Raw genomic sequence first — 12,928 nt, 5'->3', positions numbered from 1 at the left:
AATGTAAAGAATTACCAGAATTATTGATTCAAGTTTTACCCAGATTATTAACAACGAAAAAGGAAGACTGGGATGCAATCTCAGCCTGTAAACAGAAACAAGATGAAGATATTAGTGATTTTTATTCTAGGTTTGAAAAGTGCTTTAGTATCAACAGTGGTCTCAAGACAAGTAGTGAGTCATACCCTCACCTTTTTGTTACTAAATTAGTCGAGAATTCAAGCCCACAAGTTAAAAACCGAGTTTTGAAAGTCGAAAGCACCTGGCAAGCAAATACTCCGTCCCAGATGCTCCAGATGCTCCAGTATCACCAGAATAGAATCAGGGAAGAACAGGAACACGAGAGAAAACGTATGAAAGACACGAAAATGAAAGTGCTAGTTGCACAATCTGTTCCTCAAGACAGTCAGAAGAGGGGTCCGAATCAAGCCAGTCATCCTGCAGCTCCCGTTAAAGGGAACTGCAATTATTGTAAACAACCAGGTCATTTCATAAACGAGTGTGCAGTTCTGAAACACAACATAGCTACTGGTAAGACTAAAGAAAGACCACGTCCGCCTAGACAAGAGCAAGTTTCACAGACTCCTCAGTCACAGAATGCACCACAGACAGTTACAGCACCGCAGCCTATTGCTGCAACGCAGCATGTTACATCACAGATGTACCAGTATGCACAGTCTGAGTATCCAGAGTACCAGCCATATTCATGAAACAGCCTAGAGAGGGAGGTAGGCTTGCCTCTCATCGAGATACCTGTAGATCAAGAGGGTCCCTATGTTCACAGTCAAGTATTAGGGAAAGACAGAAAGTTTTTGATTGATACAGGGGCAAGTAGGACCACAATTAGTCACGCCGAAGTTCCAGGGGCTCCGCTCTCAGGCTCAAGAAATGTTTCCCTTGGATTTTCAGGAAAGCCTATCGTTAATGAGATTTCAAAGCCAGTCACTCTAGAAGTAGGTCCATTGTCCCGCACTACTGATTTGTTACTTACTAAGTCATGTCCAGAAAATCTATTAGGCATTAAAACACTGAAAGAGTTAGGTGCAGTTATATGTTGTTCCCCGGAGGGAATACGTCTGTTCCTACGTGACTTTAAGGGTCACTATGTATTACGAGATTTTGATCCCAGACTGTCTAAAGTTCCGCAGCATTTATGGGCGCAAGGTCCAACTGATGTAGGTTACATGCAAATCACACCCCATCGTGTGACTCTCAAACCAGGTGTAGTGTTACCACGAATCAGGCAGTATAGATTGCCACCTGAGGCTGTAGCAGCCTTATCCAAAATTATAGACGAGCTCATGGCTCAAGGAGTAGTTGTAGAAACTGACTCAAATGTATGCAATTCTCCGATCATTCCAGTTATGAAACGTACTGATCCAAATGCACCCCCAGTATATCGATTAGTGATTGATTTACGAGAGCTTAACAAATGTATTATTCCTCAGTACCCAGTTGTCCCAGATATCTCTTCCCTGTTAACTGCTATTGATTCCGAAGCCATGTTCTTCACTGTCATAGACCTCAAAAACGCATTTTTTAGTGTTCCGATTCATCCAGACAGCCAGTTTCTTTTCGGATTCTGTTTAAATGGAAGGAGCTATATGTTTACACGCGCTCCTCAAGGTTTCACAGAAAGTCCTAGTATTTACAGTCAAGCACTCAAGAGACAACTAGACAACATTCACATGCCAACTGACACTGCCCTGCTCCAGTATGTCGATGATCTATTGATCACAGCCCGTTCTGAACGTGACTGCGAGCGAGCGTCACTGACGGTTTTGTATTTCCTAGCCGAGATGGGGCACAAGGTGTCCCCTTCGAAGCTTCAATTCTGTGTCCAGCAAGTGGTTTACTTAGGACACTTACTGTCCAAGAGGGGTAGGCAGTTGACACCAGACCGCATCCAGTTGATAGCGAGTCTTCCCCAGCCCAGAACCCAGAAGGAGGTACGTGCCTTTATCGGCCTTACTTCTTATTGTAGACAATGGATTCCTCAGTATGCATTTCTAGCCAAGCCACTGATACAGTTAACGACACAGGAGGCAGCCGTATCGACTGTCCTCCCTTGGACATCTGAACATACACTTAGTTTCAACGAGTTAAAGAAAGCTTTATGCCAAGCTCCAGTTCTAGCCACACCAAACTACAGTAAGCCTTTTACACTTTTCGTCATAGAACGTGAAGGTACAGCATTATCTGTTCTCACACAAGATCAAGCAGGACAATACAAGCCTTGTGCTTATTTTTCTAGCACACTAGATCCAGTCGCCCAGGCGTTGCCTGCGTGCCTCAAGTCAGTTGCAGCCACAGCACTAGCTATCAGACAAAGTGATTCCATAGTTTTAGGACACTCCCTGACAGTACACGTTCCACACTCCGTGGAAGCTCTTTTAAATAGAACACAAACACAGCACTTGACAATTGCACGTTTAACAGGTTATGACTTGACACTGTTCCAGCCACACATAGAAATCAGACGCTGCAACGTTCTGAACCCTGCTACACTGTTACCATCAGTTAATTCAAATTCTGCCACACACGACTGTGTGGAAGTAGTTAACATTACGACAAAGCCAAGACAAGATCTGACAGATATTCCGTTACCAGACCCTGACCTGACACTTTATGTGGATGGGTCATGTATGAGAACTAGTACAGGAGATTTAGTTGCCGCATATGCAGTGACTACTGACACTGAAGTTATTAAGACACACCGCATTGACACTCTGTCCGCTCAAGCAGCAGAGCTAGTTGCTCTGACACAAGCCTGTATACACGCCAAGAACCTGAAAGTTAATGTTTACACAGATTCACGCTACGCATTCGGAGTTGTTCACGACTTTGGAGTGCTTTGGCAAGAGAGAGGTTTCATGACTTCTCATGGAACCAAGATTCAGCATGGTTTCCTTATTCAAGCTCTGTTAGATGCAATACATTTACCGACATCCATTGCTATTATGAAATGCAAAGCACATACGAAAGTTACTGACATTATTTCCCAAGGTAATGATCTAGCAGATCGCACAGCCAAGCTTACAGCACAGACTCCAGACATTCAAGTTAATCCGACACAGACACAAACTCCAGATCCGACTACATGTATGACAGTTAAGGACCCTACTCAAGATGTCATAGATATCCAGTTACATGCTACTCCCGATGAAATCAAGAAATGGTCTGAACAAGGAGGGGTCCAGACAGATCAAGGATGGGTGACAAAGGGTAGGACCGCATGGTTTCTCCCCGACTCTATGGTTCAAGTCATTATAAATACCGCACATAGTCCAGCACATTTAGGAGAAAAAGCAATGTTAGACAGTATCCAGAACATTTGGTTCAACAAGCATTTACGAGCTGCAGCCAAGCAGAAAGTCCGTACCTGTATGATATGTTGTCAGTTTAATCCAGGTAAAAGTGTCCCGGTGGAACAAGGGGGATTCCAGCCTCCTGACCATCCTTTTGAGGTCCTCCAGATGGATTATATTCAGATGGAACGATGTCGAGGTTTCAAGTATGTTCTTGTAGTTGTATGCGCTTTGTCCAGATGGACAGAAGCATATCCAGTCCCAGATTACACAGCCGCGACCACTGCCAAACAGTTGGTTCGTGAGTTTTTCCCTCGATATGGACTCCCTAGAGTCGTATATTCTGATAACGGTCAGCCATTCTCATCTGAACTCATGAAGCACGTTTCCCTGTTGTTAGGGTACCAGTGGAAGTTTCATTGTGTACGCCATCCTGAAGCAGCCGGTCTAGTCGAGAGACATAATCAGACTCTGAAAATCCGAATTGCCAAAATATGTAAAGATAAGGGTGTGGACTGGCTAGTAGCTCTGCCAGTTGCTTTGTTTTATATGCGCATGGTCGCACATTCCAGATCAGGTCTGTCCCCGTATGAGGTCGTTTTCGGCCGCCCCCCTAATATGTGGGGTACTCCTAGACCCCGAAGTATTACTGATGTTTCATGTAATATGCTGACAGATTACCTAGCTTCCTTGATGTCTGCCCTCAACTCATGTCGTTCACAGGTTGCCGCCACATTTCCAGACAATACCGAGGTGGCCCCGCATGAAATCGTTCCAGGTTCGATGGTGCTCGTACGGAACTTTGACAGATCAAGTCCGCTGGAGCCTCGTTGGAAAGAGCCCCGTCAGGTCCTCCTCACCACCCGTACAGCTGTGAAATTGGAAGGACGCCGCGGCTGGGTGCACCTTTCGCACGTCAAGAAATTCTACGGATTAAAGCCGGTCTCCAAGAACATTTCCCAGGATATCAAGACTTGTCAAAACATTGTTCCTAAGGACTGTCCCGCAAATGACATTGATACAACCCCTCCCTTGGTAGAGAAAACTCCGCAGCAGGAGTATAAGCAAAAACTCCGGTCTAGTAAAATAAGTCAGTCAGTTTGATTGTCTAAGTCCTCCCCTAGGTGAAACGGTTAGACTGTTTCTGACATGTATAAAATAGACCCCCATAGTGAGAGAGTCAGTCAAAACTCAATTCGATGTATCGTTTTTCTGAGTTTCATATTATTTCTCAGCATTTTGATTTCCTGCACTAGTTACGCATTTTTCCTGTGTTTTCCAGTTCCTCATGTAAATAAGCATTCTAATGTTACAGTAGAGCACACGTTTAGTGATCTGCCCCCTCACGAATATTCATACCGCCTCGCTATGCGCAATAACTCATTTATCCGCATGTTACATTATTCACACCAGACCAGCAATGCCACTAATTGTTGGGTGTGTGGTCGACTCCCCCCTTTTCAGACGTCAAAGGGAGTTCTGCCACTTTTTCCTTATCCTTTTTCCCATAATGGTTCGTGTGGAGCATGGTCCACGTTAACGTCATCCTCAACAGATATGTCTTTTCTTAACAGCACATGTTTCCCAGACAAGCAAGGTTTCCCCCACAGAACAGGTTTAGATCTAGAAAATGAAGTGTACAATTTAGGTAACTATTCGTCGAATTTTATGGTCCTGAATGTTCAGTCTGATACTACTCCAGACTCACCTGCTATTTCAGTATTACCAGTCAAAGGCGAATTATGTGTCCGTAATTATGGTTCTGTACACGTAGGACATAGTGATTGTACTACTGTTATCCAGTATAGTGACAGTGGGAAATCTATTTTTTAAAGCTTCACGTCATTCTTATTTTGTTTGTGGTCAAACTGCATATGTTCGTCTGCCCCTCGATTGGGAAGGAACCTGTTACATTGCCTTCCTACTACCACCTGTTTTCCTAGCCCCACCTGACTACCATAGGAATTCCTACCTAGTACATACTAGACACAAGAGAAACCTCCCGATTGTCGATTATACTGAAACTGCTGCAGAGCAATTCATTGATATTGATAAAGGTGTTTTCCCTTATTTAGGTACAGTTGTAAACAGTAAGCTAATTCGTAGGTTAACAAGAACCCTTGAAGCAGTAGTAGATGAGACTGCCTCCGCTCTAGGTAACTTAACCGAAGAGCAATCCTTTATGAGAATTGTTGTGCTCCAGAATCGTCTCGTCCTTGACGTCATACTGGCCGATAGGGGCGGGGCCTGTAGAGTCATCGGATCTAGTTGCTGCATTTTCATTCCAAATAACGCGCCGTCTGTTTATTCAGCTATAACCAGACTTCATAAAATTGCCCATCTGTTACACCAAGATCCAGGCACCTGGACATGGTCCGGTTGGTTCTGGAATATAATTTCCGCATGGGGATGGAAAGTCCTGTCCTTTCTAGGTATCGCAGTAGCGATCATATTCAGCTGCTGCCTCTGTATACAATGTGGCCCTGCGATTTGCGGCATGTGTGCTACCTCTTGTATTCCTAGTCCCAAGCCCCGTTCTAAATCTCGTTCCAAGACAATTCGAGATGAACAAATGGTACTGTATGAAATGATAGATGGTATCATGAATATTGATGTTTCCTAATGGAAACGTAGTGACAAGGAGGGAATGTGGAAAAGTAAATTTTGTCATGTTCTGTGTCACTACGTGCCATCCATCACATGTTATGTGTGCATGATCAATATGTATATGTATTCCCCATGTCCGATTAAAGACGCAATTATAGTTGTGTCCACCTCTGGTATGTCATTCCCCAGTCCTCATGAGTAATATGAGTATCAGGCCTATGTAAAGTTATGTTGCCACGTTTCTCAGTGTGCACGTTATTTCATTATAAAGTCCCCGTTTCCAGGCCTCAACAGGGCCCGGACATCAGATTCAGCTTCAGCTCCTGTCTCCTGAGCCTCGCTGAGGAGCGATCCAGCCCCCACCTGTATCCTCGACCTTTCACTTACTTCCTGCCTCGCAGTGCCCGGTGCAGCTTGGCTCTGCCTCTGAGTCTGCCAAGACTATGTTATGATTCCAGCTATCAGTTTAGCCCTCCTTCTCTGCATTCCTAAGCTACTGAACTGCATCAATAGTTTCCGTCATTGTCTAGCCTATGCGGCTCCATGTTAAGAGAAATACTGTATTTAATGGTCATTTAATATTCTTCATCACGCACTACATGTAGAATAAATGCATGCTCTAGTCTTAGAGTCAGTTAGCTTTTCCCCTCATGACTTCTAGTTTATATCAACATGTTCCCTAAACATCAGATACTAGATAGGGTTTAGGTACATGTCGCTCCGACCCTCCAGACTTTAGTCTCTGCTCCTAGCACAGAGTTCGTAGCCCCCAGCTTCTCCTAGTAACACGTCATTGCCAGTTTGCGCGCACTACCAGGTTAGAGGTCCCGGCTCCTTAGGTAGCCCCCTCCAATGTTTCCGCCCATTTATGACATATTCTGTTACGTTTACATCACATGTCTGAGTTACGCCTTCTTTATCCCTTATCTTTCGCGACTGCTACGCGTCACACCTTCTGCTCCACCCACTGCTACGCCTACTGCAATGTAATGCTATGTGTTTGCGTTATGTATATATGCTCATGTATTGTTATTAAAAGTCAGCGCGCTCATCCCAGATCGAGCCCCAGCAGCTGCTGGGCCCTGTCATCCTATTCCTATGCAGGTTGTCCTGTTCCTGTCCTTATGCTGTATTAAACCTGCAAAACTCCTACTACCTCGAATCTTGACTCTTATTTATTGAGCTATCTGTTATTCATTCATTCATTCAAAAATAGATCCGGTATTATTTATTTATATACCACACTCTACCGTTCCCTCCGTGTGCGCTTCCACCCAGGCTCGCAGACTAGTACGGAGCTCTTCTCTTTTGGCCCCTCGCCTAACGAACACTCCCCTTTCCTGACAGAAATCCTTGAGCTGTGCCACAGTATAGGTCTCCAGCTCTGACATTTCGAATTCCATCTTGACAGTGAAGAGTGTGGACAGCCACCCCGAAGTAAGTTACAAGGATAGGAAACTCTGAGGGTCACCTCCACCCACCACCAGGAGTAAATTTAGAAAAAACAAAATTCAGATTAGGAAGGCCGCAGGGAGAAAACTCCAGGTGTAGTCCCGTGGTAAGCACTGCGTTACTACTAAGTGAGTGTAAGCACAAATCCGCAATCCCACCGCTGAAACACCAATTATGTTAGACCTAGGGGATCCTAGACTACATAGGGTAGCCTGGCACAGTAGTGGACACAGCTAAACTCAAGGCGTTGGTTAAGTGCTTACAAGACCCACTCACAGTAACTCAGTGATTGACCACTAAAATAAAAGACTCAACACCAATTTTGGAAAAATACCAGTACCTTTTATAAAAATAATATGACTCTGTTTCTTATGCAAAATAGGTTTACAATTAGCTTAGCAACATCGCACATATGTTACACCAACCTTAGTATATTTCACACTCTAGGAAGACTAATTCATAGGTACAGTTCCCTTGTAATAAATGATTATCACTCCCACAAAATTACTTCTTCCAGCAGATATCACAGCAAGGAATATTCACTATACAGGTTACACATTTACATTACAGACCTGGCATGTACATTTCATTACCCTTCTGTTCTCAGAGATCTGTTCCAGCACGTCAGTCTCTTACCCCCAACAGCGCTGTTCTCAGAGGTCACAGCCCACTAAAAAGCTAAACAGGAGACAAGAGGTGTTAATACGGCTTCCCCTTTTGTTTACTTAGTGGCTACACCGCTCTGATAGTGAATCTAACTCCAGGGGTTTAATGGCTTGTAGAGATCCTGACAGGGAGTTCCAAACTTTAATGTATTTCTCTGGCCCAGTCCCTCAACCACTGGCACAAGTACTTAAACCTAGCGGTTCGTGTCTGGAATCAGCGGCCAGGAGTCAAGTTCCCCCAAGGTCTATTTGGAAGGCCTCAGCGCTTCGTAACCACGTTTGTTTTCCAGTCACCGGCGTTACCGAGTGCCGGCACAGCCGCCTCCCGCTCCCTCACTTCCCGGCTTACTTTTGGGTTGAAGGCGAGCTAGCTGGCGTTGCCTGCTTCACGCGGTGTCGGTGGTGTCTTCCAGCAGTCGACGTGGGCGTGAGGAGACAGGGAAGCCTACCCCAGTCCGAGGCGCTCCACCGAGGCGTCCGATGCGGCGCTTCTGCCTCCTTCGATGTTCCCGCTGACTGGGACTCCGCCGCGGCGCCCCTCTGGTGACGCGGCCGGCCCTTCCTGACTCCGCCTTGCGCCCGCCTCCTCCGACGCGCTGGGTGCTTCTTACCGGTTCCGGCTTGGCGCACCTCTTCTGACGCGACGGCGTCCTTCTCCGCTTCACAGGCGATCAGCTGGGCTCTCCACACACGCCTTGCAGGCGATCAGCTGGGCTCCGCCTCACTTCCAGTGACGTTTCTTTCAATCCTCTCACGGATAACTGGTCCCTGCAAACGCATGTGGGACAGGCTTGACTGACGGCGCTTTGAGCAGGTATGCACCACAGCTGATTCCGCTTGGCTGCAATAACGAGGGTCTTCTCCCAACACGACCCGGTTCTTCAAACTAAATACAAAGTCTCTGGTCACACTTTATGGCTGGTGTGACAGTGGGGTTCGGTCAGCCTGAAAGGGGGCACTTCCCAACACGCGACAGCCGGCCCACAGGTCGATCTGGTCACCTCTGGTGCGCAATCCTCCTCCACAAGTCGCCTCTCTCCTCACTGGTCACTCCTGACTACTACTACTACTCCACCTCCAAAATGGCTGCTGGTCACTGGCCTTTTATAGGGTGGCCTGAGACCTGCAGAAGTCACTGGATGCTTCTAGAAAGTTCCTCATGTTAGCCTATAGGCCTGTTCTCCAGTAGTGTCCGTTATGGCAGTTGGTGGACACCATTTTAGGTTTCTGGGTGTCCCTAGATTTTCAAGGGGCATAACTAGGCCTCACAGGTTATGAGGGAAAAATGGCGTCATAACCAAGGAACACCTAGCCCCCTGACAGCACTGAAAAATCCTGGTGGACATGTATAAAAAATAAAAACAGAAACTCTGGGAGGCTAAGGGGGACAAAAATAAATAATGTTGGTTAGAGTATCCCCAGATGCAGACAGGTCTAACACTGCCCAATGTCAGTGCCACTGCAGCTTCTTCTGCGTGGGCAGATCTGCTCTCCTTCCGTAGACCGGGTGAGTGCCCTGGTACCCTTGAGGCGTCACTGCTGTTAAATGCGGTTTAATGAGGCCATACCTGGGCGGACCCAAATCATAACTCGCCTTTTCACTGTTTTTCCACAGTCCCACCTCATCTGGGTTAAGGTTCTCCTTTTCACAGCTCTAGAGGAGGTCGCATGGCCCTAGAGCATCACCTCCACAGGCCCAGGTGCCAACACCCCCAATCTACGCAGCAGGCCCAGCTGCCCAGGGGGCAGTTCATGTACCACCACTCAGTGTTACCCTGGTGACAATTCTACTTCATTACCTCCACTGCGGCCTGCCCCACCAGCTGTGTCATGTGTCACCTCGGGCCACCGCGCCCCTTATCCGGGCCTCCAGTGTACAAACTCCAGTGCTCTCAAGAGCAGAAGCAGGGGAGGGGCTGCCGCTGCATGCCAGTGGGCCATGGAGGGAGAGCCAGCCCACCCCCCAGGCCTCTGTACAATCGCCCCAAGCAGCCAACACTGTTCCCGGTCAAGATCCTCACTTCGCCCTCCTGGTCTTAGGTCTGGTGTCTGCCAGCCACCAGCCCCCGGCAGGCCTATCTGCTGCCCGCGCGCTAGCTGGGCAGCGGCCGCTCACCTTGTAAATGTAAATGTGGGATACTTGTAAAGCGCACTGTTACTCTACCAGAGTGTCCTGGCGCTGTAAACCGCTGGGGAACCCGTCCTGGTTTTCCCTGTGAGATGGTCCCTTTCTGGGTATCTCCAGGGTGAAACCAGGCATCCCCGGCGTCTGTGGGGGGCCGTTGTAGAGATGAGGCAAGCTTAATGCCCAGAGTTCCCGAGTGTGTTCCCTGGTTAGAGTAGGCACTGAGGCGAGAATTATCGAGTCCGTTGACCCTGGTCCAAGACCCTGCCGCGTCGGGAATTGAACCCTGGTCCCGGGCCGTTCTCTGCTTACAGGTCTGCCACCTCTAACCAGTGAGCCACACCTCTCCACCTCTCCACAAGCTTGGTCGGAACCACAGACCTTGCTCAGGGGCCATCTGTCTTCCAGCGTTCTGAGGCTCCTCGTCCGCTGACTCCTGGCAGGTCGCCTCGCCACCCAGATTCGGACAGCCGATTTCTGAAGCGCACACTACGGGTCCTGCCAGGATTACCAGCCTCACCTCCAGGTCTGGATGCTGCCTGAAACTCTGCACGGCGCTCATCGTGCAGCAACTGGGGCTCCCCGCCACGTATTCCCAAGGCCTCCAAGCAGTCTACAGATGCCACCTTCTCTCACTGGACAGGTCAGTGCTATAGTGCTGGGCAGGAGAGATGAGGAAAAGCATCTTACCCTGCCGCCATCTTGGACAGCCCCTGTGCAGTAACTTTAGAAATCCGGTTTGTGCATAACAATACACTTACTCTTTTCTAGGTGCATGTCCCTTCCTAAAACCCTTCATGAACCCCTCCTTACTCCTCCATAATCCTCGCCCATTTAGTAGTAAGTATGCTCCTTTTTTCAGCTACTCCCCCTGGTCCCTTCCACATTTTCTACTAATAGCAAACTTACATGCCTAAAGATTGACCCATAAAAAAGATAGGAAAGGTGGAGGTGGAGATTAACACTTGTAGGCTTGTGATTGGAATTTTGTGGTACTTTAGTAGTACTGATAAACAAACTACAAACTGCATTAATATAAAAATGGTTCAGCACCCAACATTATATAAATCAAGTGATTTTACGTTGATAAATAGTTCAGCAAAGACGCTTTAAATAGGGTAACACAAATTACATGTTTCTTAATATAAAGCATCAGTCTAGCATGTTCAATTTATGATCCTTTATTTATAATTTTTTCATCATCTTCTGTTAAGAACTGTAGCCAACGTGTTTCATCCTCTCGGCCTTCTTCAGGGCTCTCAATAAAATTCTTCTCGTTTTGGCTAGACGGTATAGTTCTGTTAATTTTTCTGTCTACGATCATATGCTTCACCAATAATTTTATCCCCTCAGTAGGAGGTGCATTCACATGGATGTTAGTCATATAGCCATGCTTTAGATGGATATAAGAGATGTCATCATTTATAATATTCAAAAAACAACTTCCACTCCAATCGGTGGCACCCTATGTTTCAAGAACAAGTTTCACTGTTTCTCTGCACACAGGGTTCAGCGATGTGATCTGGCGAAAACTACAAATTGCAGTTTGTGAAAAGGCACCACAGTGTTTGTAGTAGGAGTGTAAAGACTAAGTTTGATATTTTCAGTATACAGCAAAGAAGAAAAAAACATACCAAAAGTAACTTCTCCTTTGCCTGTTTTGTCAAATAACTGGAAGGCCACCATGAACAGAGCATCGGGAGCGCACAAGACTGATTCGAATGCAAGAAATTCTTGGAAGGAGATTAGTCTGAAAAAAAAACAGGAAAAAAAAAAAACATATTAACATTTCAATGAAAGCCCGATCCGAAATAATGCAATAGAGTAAGCAGAATTAAATAATAAAAAACGAACATTTGCATTATGGTTTTCTTTAAAAATACATTATGAATGCAGTTGTCAAAAGAGACTTCGTATGTGTTTTGTATGGAGTTTTCCAAACATGGCCATTGCTATGAGTAGCCCAGCACAGTATTCTAGTAGGGATAGCATTCATACCCGTTTTAAGTTTTCCGATGTCTCTTTACTGGGAATTATAAGGTATGCAAACTCCAGACCTGATCATTCCTGGCCCGGAGAGACCCGAACTATTGAACAGAGCTGCGGGCCGCAGGCAGCTCCTGTGTCCAGACCCTGTCCCCTCTCTGACTGTGCATGGGAGGTGGGGGGCAGCAAATTATTCCTCCACACCTGGTCAGACCTCCGCTGTACCCCTAGACCACCTTCTGGAAAGGCCTTTCAAAAGACTCTGGACATTTTAAAAGCAGACTGTAAAAGTATGCAGATTTGGACTCGCTACTTCCCCCGAATTGGGGAAAACATGCAGATGTGGATCTTGTACTCCCAGTTCAACTTAGTACTCCCCATTCCAAGGGAAGAAATGATAAAACCTTGAGTTTATGTGCCAGGATACTGGCCATAAAATACTGGGCATAGTCGTATTTTATAGCTATGAGGTATTTGGGAATTTCAAAAGGCAAACTTATAAAGAGAGCCCAAATCTACTAAATCAGGGCTATCATATTGGTTCATGAGGGCAGGAACCATGTCAAAGCTCTGTCACATTTCAGACTATTCATAGACCAAGTAAACATCTTAATATAGCCTTATAGCCCGCCGTAGAGGGCTATACCGACTATTAAAGGCCCTCTCCAGCATTAAAGGCCCCGAGCCGAAGGAGAGGGCCTTTAACAAGGGAGATGGACTTTAATAGCGGTATAGCCCATCTACGAAGGGCTATAAGGCTATTAGAACATTCTGCCACTAGAGGG

At 46.4% G+C, this 12,928-nt stretch overlaps 1 protein-coding gene across 1 annotated transcript in view; it reads right to left on the bottom strand.

Moving 5' to 3' along the window:
* The window catches only part of SLC25A13 (solute carrier family 25 member 13), a 707,445-nt gene that overhangs the window by 566,793 nt on the left and 127,724 nt on the right, over window positions 1–12,928 (bottom strand). Inside the window, exon 4 of the mRNA XM_078663721.1 lies at window positions 11,792–11,907. Coding sequence (XP_078519847.1) covers window positions 11,792–11,907 — 116 coding nt within the window. The remainder of the gene's footprint in view (window positions 1–11,791; window positions 11,908–12,928) is intronic.

The sequence above is a fragment of the Lissotriton helveticus genome, chromosome 10, assembly GCF_964261635.1.
Source record: "Lissotriton helveticus chromosome 10, aLisHel1.1, whole genome shotgun sequence".
Taxonomy (NCBI): Eukaryota; Metazoa; Chordata; class Amphibia; order Caudata; family Salamandridae; genus Lissotriton; species Lissotriton helveticus.
The sequence above is the reverse complement of the archived record's forward strand: the minus strand, read 5'-3'. Positions and strand labels throughout refer to the sequence as shown.